This window comes from Temnothorax nylanderi, unplaced genomic scaffold (genome assembly GCF_030848795.1).
Source record: "Temnothorax nylanderi isolate EJ_2023f unplaced genomic scaffold, tnyl_v1.0 TNYL_tig1167_pilon, whole genome shotgun sequence".
NCBI lineage: Eukaryota > Metazoa > Arthropoda > Insecta > Hymenoptera > Formicidae > Temnothorax > Temnothorax nylanderi.
In genome coordinates, this window is record NW_027250229.1 from 18,272 (window position 1) to 33,294 (window position 15,023).

Sequence of the window (15,023 nt, forward strand, 5' to 3'; positions counted from 1 at the left end):
AGGGATATATCTGCGTTAATCCGGATACTTGCTCTAGAAGCGGCTCCAGGGGTCAACGAGACACTAATTTGGACCTTCTTTTTGGTTCGTCTCGCATTGCAGGGGAGATCACATACCAACAGATGACTGACACATGAGGGAGTGACCACTTCCCCATTGCCTTCTCTTTTGATGTTTGTTCGACTATATACAAGAAGATTACAAATCGTCTCTCCACCAAGAAGACGGATTGGCAACGCTTTAGCAGTTTGGTGGAATGTGAAATAAACTCGTCCTTGTCCTCTTGCCGGGGCCTTCTATATGAGAATTTTGAACAATATTATTCCTCTTTTATAGATATCATTAGGAATGCGGTCGCGGTAGCCTCGAGCAGACGCGTGGGCGATGTCCCTGTTGTCATCCCTCAGGGACAAAAGAAACACTCACAAATGGTGGGATGCTGATTGCGACCGGGTTATCCGGAACAGAAGATCGTCCCTATCTGCCTTTAAGAAAACAAAGAGTCTTCGTGACTGGTTGACGTACAAGAGGGATGCTGCTATAGCGAGACGCACTATCAAGACCAAGAAGAAGGTTAGCTTTGACAAGTTTTGCAGTGGGATCGATAGGTTCACGAGCCTGTCATACGTCTGGAACACCATGCGTATAATGAAGAACGCCAGAAGGAATGTGGAGTGGAACTCTTGGCCCACCAAAAATAGGGAGGACGTCATCCGGTCCTCCATTGATAGTCTTGCTCCCCCGTACGTGGGGGTGGACCCCTCGGCGGACCTCGGCGAATGTCGCCCGGACGAGGAGTTAGAGTCCCCGTTCTCCCGCGCGGAGCTCGACAGGGCCATGGAGATGATTAGGAGGGATTCGGCCCCGGGCATGGATGGTGTGGAATATTGCATGATCAGGGCTCTCCCTGAGACAGCTATACAGTGCATGCTTGACATCTTCAACAGGGTTTGGGACACGGGATTGCTTCCGGAAGAATGGCTGGTCTACCAAGTAGTCTTCATTGATAAAATTGGCCGGGAGAAGATTCGTCCTATCTCGTTGTCTTCGTGCATCGGGAAATTAATGGAAAGGATGATTAACGAGAGGCTGATCTGGTGGGCTGAGAGGGAGGACAAGTTCAGTCCTTCGCAAAGTGGTTTCCGCAGGGGCAGATCCTGTGCTGATAACCTCGTTAGGATCGTTGCTGATATAAGAACGGCCTTGTGTGCTGACGAGTATGCTCTCGCTGCTTTTCTGGACGTCTCCTCGGCGTACGACTGCGTGGAATACCGTATCATGCTGGCACAATTGATCGCACTGAATTGCCCCCCCACCATAGCCAGATTCATATGCAACTGGCTATACCGCAGAAAGGTACGATTTATCGTAAACGCTTGTGAATCTATAGATCGTTACGTTTTCAGGGGGCTCCCGCAGGGTGCCGTCTTGAGTCCGGCTCTGTATGCGTTGTACACGCGGGACTTGTGCGCCGACCTTCCGGAGGGCGTGGAGGCAGTAGAGTTTGCCGACGACATCGGTTTGTATGTCCGCGGGCCCAACCGTGAGCGGAATCGTCGTCTTTTGCAACAGGCTGTGAACATCTTAGCTGTCCGACTTCGCAACTTGGGTCTTGACCTCGAGCCAAAGAAGACCGTCCTCGTGGAGTTTTCGAGAAGCGGATACATAGACTGTCACATGAAGATCCGGGTTGGAGATTGTGATATCGTCAATTGCGGGGCAGCCAAATTCCTGGGTGTGTGGCTTGACAATAAGCTTAAATTTGACAGACAGGTACAAGAAATTAGGGGCAAGGTCAGCCGGGCTAACTCTATCATTAGATACCTATGTGGCGTCTCCAAGGGCATGGAGGTGAACACGGCTCTGATGCTATACAAGAGCCTAGTGAGATCAATTACGGATTATGGAAGCTTTGCTTTTTTCCCCAGAGAGCCTTTGTTACAACTCAAACTGGAGAGGGCACAGTTTTTGGGTATCCGGACTGCGATGGGATACAGAAACTCCACGTCGAACAATGTGCTAATTGCTGAGGCCAAGGTCAGACACCTGAGGAATCGCGCGGTGTTGCTAGGCACGAATTTCGTAAATAAGGCAATAGCGTATAACCGTAATAGTTTATGTGACAAGCTACGTAACTTGTTGGACGGCGAGAATTATGTTCGATATAGACAACCTACTTATAGGCCCTCGCTTTTGTCGGAGATTTGGAAGAAGAGTTCAAGTCACAGACACCTCATCGGTCCTGCGGGTAAATTTGAGATTTTTCGGGAGACATTCGGGGCTCACACTTTTAGACCCATGATTGACCTGTCTACGGGAGTATTAAGGAAGAATGAGAAATTTTCAGACCGATCCCTTATAGATAGGATCAAGGAGAAACACGACCTGAGTATGGATCCCGAATGTATATTCACGGATGGTTCATTCAGCGACTCTTCTAGGTCTACCGGAGCGAGCATAGTTGTTTGTGATCAGGAGGAAGTGTACAGAATGAGTATGCCAAAGCTGTGTTCATCGTTTTCTGCCGAGGCGTTTGCTGTTTATTCCGCGCTTCTTCTTTTGTGGCATCAGAGACAGTGGAGGAAGAACGAGGCTGTGATACTGACAGACTGCCAGGCGGTTGCGAAGTCAATATATAACAATCACTTAAACGTTCATAAGAATAAATACATTACAGAGTCTAGAATACTTATATACAATTTAGAAAGGTACTTCGGTAAGAGAATTGTCCTTGTTTGGATTCCCGCGCACGTGGGAATACTGGGGAACGAACTTGCGGACGGATTGGCTAAGCAGGCGGCGGAGGAGGAGGCGGACCCCTCCATTACTGTTCCGGTGGGGGACCTAATGGCGGTAGCTAGGAGGGAGACTTGGGAGGCTACCCAATCATCGATTTTACGTGATTCACAACATAAGGGCGCCTTCTATTTTGACTTGTTTTATGACAGAGATGCTACGAAGCCATGGTTTAGCAAAGTCTGGGCAGAGAGATACTTCATTACACTGATAAATAGATTAAGAGCAAACCATTATAATCTGGGATCTTCTCTTAACCGAAAAAGTTATATCGACAGTGCGAGATGCGAATGTGGCTGCGAGTGCGAGGACATTCATCATGTGATACTTAGATGTCGCTTATATGACGAACGAAGAGCCATTTTGGATTCGGATTTGAGAGAGGCCGGATTTACTGAGGAGATAGACGTTTTCCGACTTATTCAGACTAAGAAGTGGGACGTGTTGTATATTATTTTTAACTTTATCAAATCCATAGGCAAAGTGATTTAGTGTTTGTTTCAACTTTTTCGGGACTAGACTGCATGTGCCAATTGCCCTTGCGCATAAGGCACCATTCCGTTCTCAACCGAGGACACCAACGAAAAACCCCCCCTAACATGGATAATATTGCGATCTCCCGCCTCTCCCCTATTTTCTCAATGTGCATTTCTGACTTTTGGAGGTACGCTGTCAGCCGCAATCTGAAGCGATCTGTATCTCCCAATATATATCAAGATATATTGACGGCAGGGAGCTGATGCCGAAGAGATATTTTCCCGTTTACGCGAAGGAATTATCGTAAGTTATCGTATCGTTTTCGTAAGTAGGTTAGATTACCAGTTTCTTACAAAATTTTACATAAAACGCGAGATTCACTTATGGGAGCTTTCCAGCAAGCGACACAAGTCGACACAGGTATCGTTTTGTCTTTGTTACTCATTGCCAAAAAGAAAGATAGAACGACGTTTGTGTCGGCTTGTGTCACTTGCTGGAAAGCTCCCTATGTATGCAAGTTTAACGCCTATTGAGTTAATATGAAATAATTTTCCTAAATTCTGGCTATCGTCGGAGTGTTATAATGAAGAAAGGTGAATGTCTCAGTGATTTAGAGAATTTTTAAGTTATTAAAATACTCCAGTGTCACTTTTGGAGTAACATTGGCGTGACATAAATGTTCTACTGCATAAATTAAATTTTCACAGGTAATTCTATCTATCAGCTTCTTTAGAAATGTTTAGAAGTTCTGAAGCGTGAATTCTCGTAATGGCAGATCAGTTAATGTATGTCAAGGAGGATCTTTCTTATATTACCGCACCATTATACGTCTTACGATTTTATTGTAACTAAGGTAAAGATACTAAATGATAAAACTTATGAAGCAATATCACAATGTTGGCATGTTATTTTAATGTATGTAATATTGTGATTAGGCACGAGGAAAAAGCGAACCTCTGTTCACATTTGACGTTCACGATGATATTCATGTTATACACGATGCTTCTGTCGAAACCGAGGAATCACATGCCGGAAAAATTTTACTTAGGTATTTATCATTAAAAGAATACTTTGTATAATTCTCTTTTATGTTATTTCTCATTAGATCATGGTACGAGAGGAACAAACACATTTTTCCAGCAAGTAGATGGGAACCTTTTGATTCAACGAAAAGTTGACAAGTATACACTGTCGGATAAAAATAGGAAGAAAGATAAAATCTGATAAACTTAGATTCAACGAATTGTCCAATTTCGTTTAAAGGATTCAGATTCAAAAGACTAATTTAGTAGAGCTACAATATATATACATATATATATTTGTATATATATTGTACAATAATATATATATATATATTACAATCTGTTGCATAATGAATCAATTGTACGATGAAACAAAGTTATTTATCTGGTTATAATATTTACAGTTCTTTGAATCTGAATCCTTTTAACGAAATTGGACAATTCGTTGAATCTAAGTTTATCAGATTTTATCTTTCTTCCTATTTTTATCCGACACTGTATACTTGTCGTAACTTTTCGTTGGATCAAAAGGTTCCCATCTACTCGCTGGAAAAATGTGTTTGTTCCTCTTGTACCATGATCTAATAAGAAAAAATAAAAAAATAACATAAAAGAGAATTATACAAAGTATTCTTTTAATGATAAATACCTAAGTAAAACTTTTCCGCATGTGATTCCTCGATTTCGACAGAAGCATCGTGCATAACACGAATATCTTCGTGAACGTCAAATGTGAACAGAGGCCCGCTCTTTCCTCGTGCTTATAGATATCCATTAACAGGTGGTACTTATGGTTGGCAGTCCAGACTCCGGAAAATCGCATTTTGCAAAGAATTATCTGAAGGAATACGGATACGTCAACAGAGACACTTTAGGGAGCTGGCAGAAGTGCATTGCCGCAGTCCAACAATACTTGAATCAAGGAAAAAGTATAGTTATAGACAATACCAATCCCGATCCAGCTTCGAGAAAGAGATACATTGAGGTAGCCAAGAAGCGCAATGTCTCGGTCAGATGTTTTGTCATGACGACAAGTATAGAACACGCGAAACATAATAATAAGGTAATCGGAAATTAACATTAACCGTCATCGTGTGAAAGAATCGTATGAAGTGATGTTTCCGAAAATTCTAATCGATTTATTATTATATTACAGTTTCGCGAGTTGACTGATCCAAGCCACATTCCAATCAACGAGATTATTATCAACTCCTACATGTAAGTAGATTTTAGATATATACATCTCTACTCAAAATTATTTATCTTTGGATATGTAATTATACTTTGATGTTACTCCTTTGCAGGTAAATGGTCGACAGAAGCTTACAATGTGGTACATATTTTTAACAATATTTCTATATGTAAGTATATTTGATGAACCAATAAATGGTAAACATAAATTCAAAATCTTGCTAATAGTTATATGAAATGACTGTTTTATGATAGTTCAAACATATATACATATTAGATTTTATAATATATTATTAAAAATTACAAAGTGCAGTTTTCTCTATTTTAATTATGTTTAATATAGAATATTCATAAATAAATCCGCGATTTATCTTTTATGTCCTTTTCCGATTGTTTCCAATAATCTCCATTCCGTTGTCATACTTACGTGATATACATACGTGTAGCATGTTGATTCAAGCAAATAAGACTTTACCTTTGTCGATATACTTGTCACTTAACTGTTTGGATCTGTTAATTGCATATTCGTAGATAAAATAGCAAGTCCTATCAAGCTTATCCATACATTTTCTAAGAGTAGCAATTTTGAACGATATCATAATGATAAAGATACAAGACATAACGAGAGACATTTTTGTAAAACTCACAAGTGCTTCAAATAAAAGAATTTGAATTTTTTCTAATTGAATTGACAAATGGATAATAAAAATATAGCATCGTATATTATAGATAGTAGATGATACGTTATGTCGAGGCGGAAATCCCAAAATCCGTGGAAGAACAATTAGCCGAGTTAATGGCGAAATCGATAAGAAACAGGAACGGTTAATAAACCTGTTTTAACCACGCAACTATCAATTTTAGTACTTAATAACTTTTTTCCTAATTGAGAGCGACAATTTTAACTTATAGATTCATGTTTTACGCACCAAAATACACAAGATTAAAATTTTAGCCAATTCGGTGAGGAAGCCCCTCTCCTTCATAATTACCTTTTTTAAACCACATTTAACTGCTTATAAATATAAATAATATAAATAATATAAATAATTAATATAAATAATATAAATAATTAAATTATTTATATTCAACCAATTAATAATTTTTAAAATATAAGTAATTTATCTGAGACTATTTATTTATTATTGAACAAATTAATAATTATTTTCCACTAATTATTAATTTTTAAATAGATAGTAATTTATTTTTGATAAACCATCTATTAATTATTTTAATAATAAAGAATTTATTTTTACTAATTACCAGTTTACAAAAAAAATTAATTTATTTTCACTTAATTACTAACTTTCACAAACTAGAAATTTTTCTCTGACAAATTACTAATTTTTTAAGTAATCTACACTTTTCACAAAAATTAAAGGAACACTAGGGTAGACCGGGGCACGTTGTCACACATTTTTTTCAATATTTTTTGTATTTTTTACATTCAATATTTGAGAGTACTGTGATATGCCAAAATTTCGAGTGAACCCTTAGCTTCAATTGGACAGTATCGAATTTTGTGTGATTGCTACTCTACAGTTGTTACATAACAATAAATAACGACAGGCCGCTTGTGACAACGTGCCCCGTGACCGGGGCACGTTGTCACATCAAATGTAATTGCATGCAAAATGTTATCCAAACTGTATTCAACGTAAATATCAATATATTATAGTGCGCTGCAATTTAAAAAAGTAAAATTCTTCACAGAAACATTTATTTTATTTCAAAAAAGTACAAAAAGCACGAAGTTTTCGTCTTAATCTAAATACAAGAATTCCACTCGAATGCGCAACTTATTGATCGTTAACAGCAAGACGAATTACTTCTAGATCGACTACTGCGGCTCTCGCAGTTTTCCGTTTGTAGGAGCGCACCATATCCCAATTGCACCTATGACATTAAAATTCGTGACAACGTGCCCCGAGGGCATTTTTTTACTCCAAACAGCCTCATGGCCGACACGTTTGAGATATTCATAAGGTTAGGTATTGCACGCGATAAGTAAAAGTACATACTTTAAGATAATATAAAAGTCTATTCTGAAAAAACATAAGCTTCATGTCCAGTACGTTGGATATTAGACAATAAAATTTTACTTACGGTCGCAAAAAACTTTCAAGTTGATTTTACGTCAACACGGCTGGAGCAATCTCAACACTGTAAGCACACCAAAGATGGGCATACACTAACACGTTTTGGGAATGACGGGTGCTGCCCTCTGGTTATTAGTTTTTTAAATAAAGCCGATGTGACAACGTGCCCCGTGTGACAACGTGCCCCGGTCTACCCTATATAAATTTATCTTTAAAAATAGGCAAAATTCAAGCAGCTGTAACTTTGTTAAAAATAAACGAAATTTAAATTTAAAAAAAGGATTTTAAAGCTCAAAATTTCTACTTTTAAAAGGTTACTATTATTTTTTAGTTTCTGTGAGTTTGGTAATTTTTACATATAGAAAACTACGAGCTAGACAAAATAGAAAATTTTCTTCTCACTTTGTGGGCCTGTCAAGTGCACAAAAAAAATCTGCGAAAATTTTCGACTTTCTAACGTAAAAGCTTGAAGTTTTCCTTGCAAAATCTTTTTAAAAAAATGTTTCTACGATTTTTTGTTACTGATTTATCGCGGATTGAATAAGAAATGAGGATTTGACTTTGATTGCTCATAATTCCCTTAGAAATCATCGTATCGCAATTCAAAAAATAGATTCTTAAAGCTGAAACTTTGTTCTATTGAACGATATAATTGCCAAATTTTTTTAAATAACATGTAGAATGATACAAATGGATGAAAATAATGTAAAAATTCAGGTTTTAAACTTTAAATTTAAATTTTGTTCATTTATAACAAAGTTACAGCTGCTTGAATTTTGCCTATTTTTAAAGATTTTAGTGTTTCTTTAATTTTTGTGAGAAATATATAATTTACTTTTACTTAAATATTATTAATTTTTATGTAAATAGTTATTTTTTGTAACTAATTATTAATTTGTTAATTTAATAAAAATTTAATTTGTTGTTATTGCTAATTTCGTGAATAATTAAAAAATAAAAAATAAAAATTTTTTGCAGATCTTTGCTTAACACTACAAAATGGGTGATATCAGTACAAAATTACCTTTTTCAAAAAAGTTAAAAAAAAGGCGCCAAGTACACGCAATGTATTTTGTAAATTTAAAAATCCAACCTAAGTGGTAGCTTTATTTCTTTTTCACAAAATTATATTACTTAACTTAACTCAAGTGACATATATTTCAAAAAAAGATATAACATCTTTAATTTCTTCTTCACAAAATTATATTACCTAACTCAACTCAAGTGACATATATTTTAAAAAAAGATATAAAATCTTTAATTTCTTCTTCACAAAATTATATTACCTAACTTAACTCAAGTATTTCAAAAAAGATATGAAATCTTTAAATTAAATTACGCCAATTACAAAGAGAATATGTATATTGCTTTGAAAGATAATTGTTGTGCAACTACTTAAAAAAAATAAAACCCAAGTGGTATCTTTGTGTTCCTATTCAAGGATCTTCCTATTCCAACCCAAGTGATAATAGCTTCTTAATTCTCTTTAACAAATTTTTAATATTACAAAGAATTATTTTAATTACAAAAAATTAAAGAAGTAACAGTACAAAATAAAAATATTTAATTATAACAAAATAAATAAATTTTTCTTGTAAAAAAACTTGGCGCTGCTAGACTTTGAAATTTAAACATTAAAATTTAAACATTAGTACTAGATTTTTGATTGAATAAAAAACAATAAACATAATTTAGGGAAGAATGCGACAGGAGTAAAAAAGCAGCGCCAAGTTTTTTTACAAGAAAAATTTATTTATTTTGAAACACAGAAGAAGACAGGGCTATCAGGGTCGAACGCAGGTTTTGCGGATTCATTTAAATACAATAGCGGACTATTGTATTTAGATGAATAAATCTACTGATTGACATCACGCACCAAAACCTGCGTTCGACCCTGATAGCCCTGTCTTCTTCTGTGTTTGAATTTTTGAGGGTCTACTATTAATTGATTTTATTTATTTTGTTATAATTAAAAATTTTATTTTGTACTGTTACTTCTTTAATTCTTTGTAATTAAAATAATTCTTTGTAATATTAAAAATTTGTTAAAGAGAATTAAGAAGCTATTACCACTTGGGTTGGAATAGGAAGACCCTTGAATAGGAACACAAAGATACCACTTGGGTTTTATTTTTTTTTAAGTAGTTGCACAACAATTATCTTTCAATGCAATATACATATTCTCTTTGCAATTGGCGTAATTTAATTTAAAGATTTCATATCTTTTTTTGAAATACATGTCACTTGAGTTGAGTTAGGTAATATAATTTTGTGAAGAAGAAATTAAAAATTTTATATCTTTTTTGAAATATATGTCACTTGAGTTAATTTAAGTAATATAATTTTGTGAAATCTTCATCACTCGAGTGACCGGTGTGATGGATTCCAATGATGTGTACAACTGCGAGTGATAGACACTTTCGCCGTGGGGCCTTATACACGGTCTCTGGTCGAATTTGATGTACGAATTTAGCAGCCTAGCGGTGAAAACGCTTATCACATTCATTGTAACAAAATAATATATTATTTGGTTGGGAGATTATACTTTTCAAATAATAGTGTCTTTTTTTATTAAATAATAGGGTTTTCTTGAATAAAAACAAAAATTTTTTATGCAAAAAAATATTATTTTGTCTAAGCATATGTTGTTTCAATGAAAGAAATTTAAATCAAACAAATAGAAATACTAAATGTAAAGAACTCTTTTTCTCTGTGTACAAATATTAATTTCAATGAAATTAATATTTGTACAACGCAAATATATGCAGTTTTATTTGGATTATATTCCTGATTTAAAGAACAATATATTTGATTGTATGTATCAAATTTCACATTATAAAAATTATATTAATATAAAAATGCAGAGTAAAGATAAAAACATTGTCAGTTCAAATAAGTTACTCGTTATTATTCATCTAAAGAAGAACAAATTGAATGAAAAAAATATATAATTATATCAAGTATTCTAATTGATTTGTTCTACTGCACTATACTCTAGATTTGATTAATTATATGTTTCTGCAGAGCATATGACATGATTAATTTAATGGTTAAAGTATTTCGTTTAACCAAACTTGTTAACTAAATATTATGCTCATTCAATAAAACCGTTTATTAAGATCATAAAAACAGTTTTCTCTATGCCAATATATTTACTTTAATTAAATAGTTACGTCTTTTTAAAGCGACTAAATATTTTATGTATTCACATGACAAGGATTATCCATTTCACAAAACCATTTATTTGACATACATATACTAATATAAAAATGCAGAGTAAAGATAAAAACACCCGGGAAAAAATGATTAGATATAATCATATATAATTATATCTGGTATATATATAATTATATATAATTATATATGTTTTTATATGGGGTCATATCTAATTATACATGGCCACATGTGCAATCAGTGGTCCCATATACAACCAGATATAGCACCATATCTACTTGTATATAAATGTATATAATTTTATGTGAAGCCAGATATAATGATATGTGAGTAGTGCACTCTACATATAATTAGATATAGTATTATATACAACTATATATGCAGTCATATATTGCCAGATATATTAATATCACTAATCTGGCGCTATATACAACCAGATATAGCACCATATCTAATCGTATATAAATGTATGTGAAGCCAGATATGTTGATATGTGAGTACTGCACCCGACATATAACTAGATATAGTATTATATACAACTATATATGCAGTCATATATAGCCGGATATATTAATATGACTAATCTTGTCCTATGTACAACCAGATGTAGCACCATATCTAATCGTATATAAATGTATGTGAAGCCAGATAAAATGATATATGAGTAGTGCAGCCTACATATAACTAGATATAGCATTATATACAACTATATATGCAGTCCTATATAGCCAGATATATTAATGTGACTAATCTGGCGCTATATACAACCAGATATAGCACCATATCTAATCGTATATAAATGTATGTGAAGCCAGATATAATGATATATAATGATATATGAGTAGTGCACCCTACATATAACTAGATATAGCATTATATACAACTATATATGAAGTCATATATAGCCAGATATATTAATGTGACTAATCTTGTCCTATGTACAACCAGATATAGCACTATATCTGTATAGATATAGATTCGCAAGTCATCATATATGCTGCAGATATTTAATCCTAAATTTAAAAATTTATTTGAATCGTTTTTATATATATTATAGATATTAAATTCAAAAATTTGTTACATAATATTATATAATTCAGTATTATAAAATAATATTGCAGGTCATGTGTGCGTATGGAACTTGCCCGGGAAAAAAAATTATATATAATTATATATAAATATATATGATTATATATAATGCAATTATATATGAATTTTGTCTCTATATGATTATATATAATTATATATAATCATATATAATCATATATGACCATATATAGTCAATATATATTGGAAAAGAACTGTTAACTTCGATAATAAAGCATTGATAAATTAAGATGTATATTTTTTCAAAGGCTATAGAATCAAAAGTAAAATAATTTATTCCATATATTACAACTTGGCACTGCTTGACATGAGACAGTGCCGTGTCTCTTGATACCGTTTTTATACCACTGTCCGTCAAATTTTAAATACGAGAAACGAATCCTATCGAATATATATATTATATAAAAAGTTTCACATACATTTTGACATGATTATATATAAGTTCATATAATTTATATATAAAGTATATATATAAGAATTAAGCATTTATCCATGTAGATTATATATGATTATATATAACCATATATAAACTTAAATTCGGATTATCCGATAGATGGCATCCGATAGGATTTATTTCTCGTATTTAAAATTTGACAAACAATGGTATAAGAATGATATCAAGAGACACGGCAGTATCTCACGCCAAGCAGCGCCAAGTTATATGTAAATCATTTCACTTTTGATTCTAGCTTTTGAAAAAATATACACAAAATTTATCAATGCTTTATTCCTTAATCGAAGTTAACAAAATTCTTTTTTAATATATATAAAATATTTATTATGTTAGATATAATCACATCTGATTATATATAAAATCGACATTAGATATAATTAGATATAAAAATGGCCCGATATCTATATATATAAAGGAAGATGTCCTGACTCACTCACTCACTCATTCACTCATCAACGCCCAGCCCAAACCCCTGAATCGAATTTTCACCAAAAGTATATGAAATAGGGGTAGAATTTTCCGGGGAGTGCCACTATGTGTATAGTTTTTCGTTACCGATTTCCTGGAAACCGGTTTTTTTAATTCTTCTAATTTTTCGAGAAATAATTGACCGAATCTCAAAGAATTATAGATCAAATTTCTACCAAAAGTATATGAAATAGGGGTAGAATTTTCCGGGGAGTGCCACAATGTGTATAGTTTTTTGTTACCGGTTTTTTGGAAACCGGTTTTTTTAATTTTTCGGGAAATAATTGATCGAATTTTAAAGAATTGCATATAAAACAGGGGTAGAATTTCCCGGGGAGTGTTATAAACTGTATAGTTTTTCGTTACCGATCTTTTTGGGAACCGGTATCTTTTTGGAAATCGGTTACGAAATTTTTCCAATTTTTTAAGGAAATAATTGAGTGAATCTCAAAGAATTGTATACGACGAAATTGAATTTCAGTCGATAAAAAAGTAATATTTTTCAATTTATAGCAATTTAGAGAGGGAGAGAGAGATATAATAGATATAATAGATATAATTTATTATGCCCAAGCAATGGCTAAAGGGCAAAAAAAGTAATATAGCAGTTACAATAATATCGCAATTACAATAATATAGCAGTTACAAGATGCAGACCCGAGAAAAAATGATTAGATATAATCACATATGATTATATAAAATCGACATTAGATATAATTAGATATAAAAAATGGCCCGATATAATTGTATATAATTGTATATAATTATATATAACCACATATAATTATATAACCATATATGGTTATATATAATTGTATGTGGTTATATGTAATTATATACAATTATATCGGGCCATTTTTTATATCTAATTATATCTAATGTCGATTTTATATATAATCAGATGTGATTATATCTAACATAATAAATATTTTATATATATTAAAAAAGAATTTTGTTAACTTCGATTAAGGAATAAAGCATTGATAAATTTAGTGTATATTTTTTCAAAAGCTAGAATCAAAAGTGAAATGATTTACATATAATTTGGCGCTGCTTGGCGTGAGATACTGCCGTGTCTCTTGATATCATTCTTATACCATTGTTTGTCAAATTTTAAATACGAGAAATAAATCCTATCGGATGCCATCTATCGGATAATCCGAATTTAAGTTTATATATGGTTATATATAATCATATATAATCTACATGGATAAATGTAGATTATCTAATATGCTTAATTCTTATATATATACTTTATATATAAATTATATGAACTTATATATAATCATGTCAAAATGTATGTGAAACTTTTTATATAATATATATATTCGATAGGATTCGTTTCTCGTATTTAAAATTTGACGGACAGTGGTATAAAAACGGTATCAAGAGACACGGCACTGTCTCATGTCAAGCAGTGCCAAGTTGTAATATATGGAATAAATTATTTTACTTTTGATTCTATAGCCTTTGAAAAAATATACATCTTAATTTATCAATGCTTTATTATCGAAGTTAACAGTTCTTTTCCAATATATATTGACTATATATGGTCATATATGATTATATATGATTATATATAATTATATATAATCATATAGAGACAAAATTCATATATAATTGCATTATATATAATCATATATATTATATATAATTATATATAATTTTTTTTTCCCGGGCAAGTTCCATACGCACACATGACCTGCAATATTATTTTATAATACTGAATTATATAATATTATGTAACGAATTTTTGAATTTAATATCTATAATATATATAAAAACGATTCAAATAAATTTTTAAATTTAGGATTAAATATCTGCAGCATATATGATGACTTGCGAATCTATATCTATACAGATATAGTGCTATATCTGGTTGTACATAGGACAAGATTAGTCACATTAATATATCTGGCTATATATGACTTCATATATAGTTGCATATAATGCTATATCTAGTTATATGTAGGGTGCACTACTCATATATCATTATATATCATTATATCTGGCTTCACATACATTTATATACGATTAGATATGGTGCTATATCTGGTTGTATATAGCGCCAAATTAGTCACATTAATATATCTGGCTATATATGACTGCATATATAGTTGTATATAATGCTATATATCTAGTTATATGTAGGGTGCACTACTCATATATCATTTTATCTGGCTTCACATACATTTATATACGATTAGATATGGTGCTATATCTGGTTGTACATAA

The 15,023-nt window shown here is 32.6% G+C and overlaps 1 protein-coding gene across 1 annotated transcript; it reads left to right on the forward strand.

The window, feature by feature from the left end:
* Positions 1 to 384: 384 nt before the first annotated feature.
* LOC139786846 (uncharacterized) lies at positions 385 to 3,288 on the forward strand. Its single transcript, XM_071725948.1, has one exon. The coding sequence runs from the start codon at positions 385 to 387 to the stop codon at positions 3,286 to 3,288; it is 2,904 nt and encodes a 967-aa protein (XP_071582049.1).
* Positions 3,289 to 15,023: the final 11,735 nt, after the last annotated feature.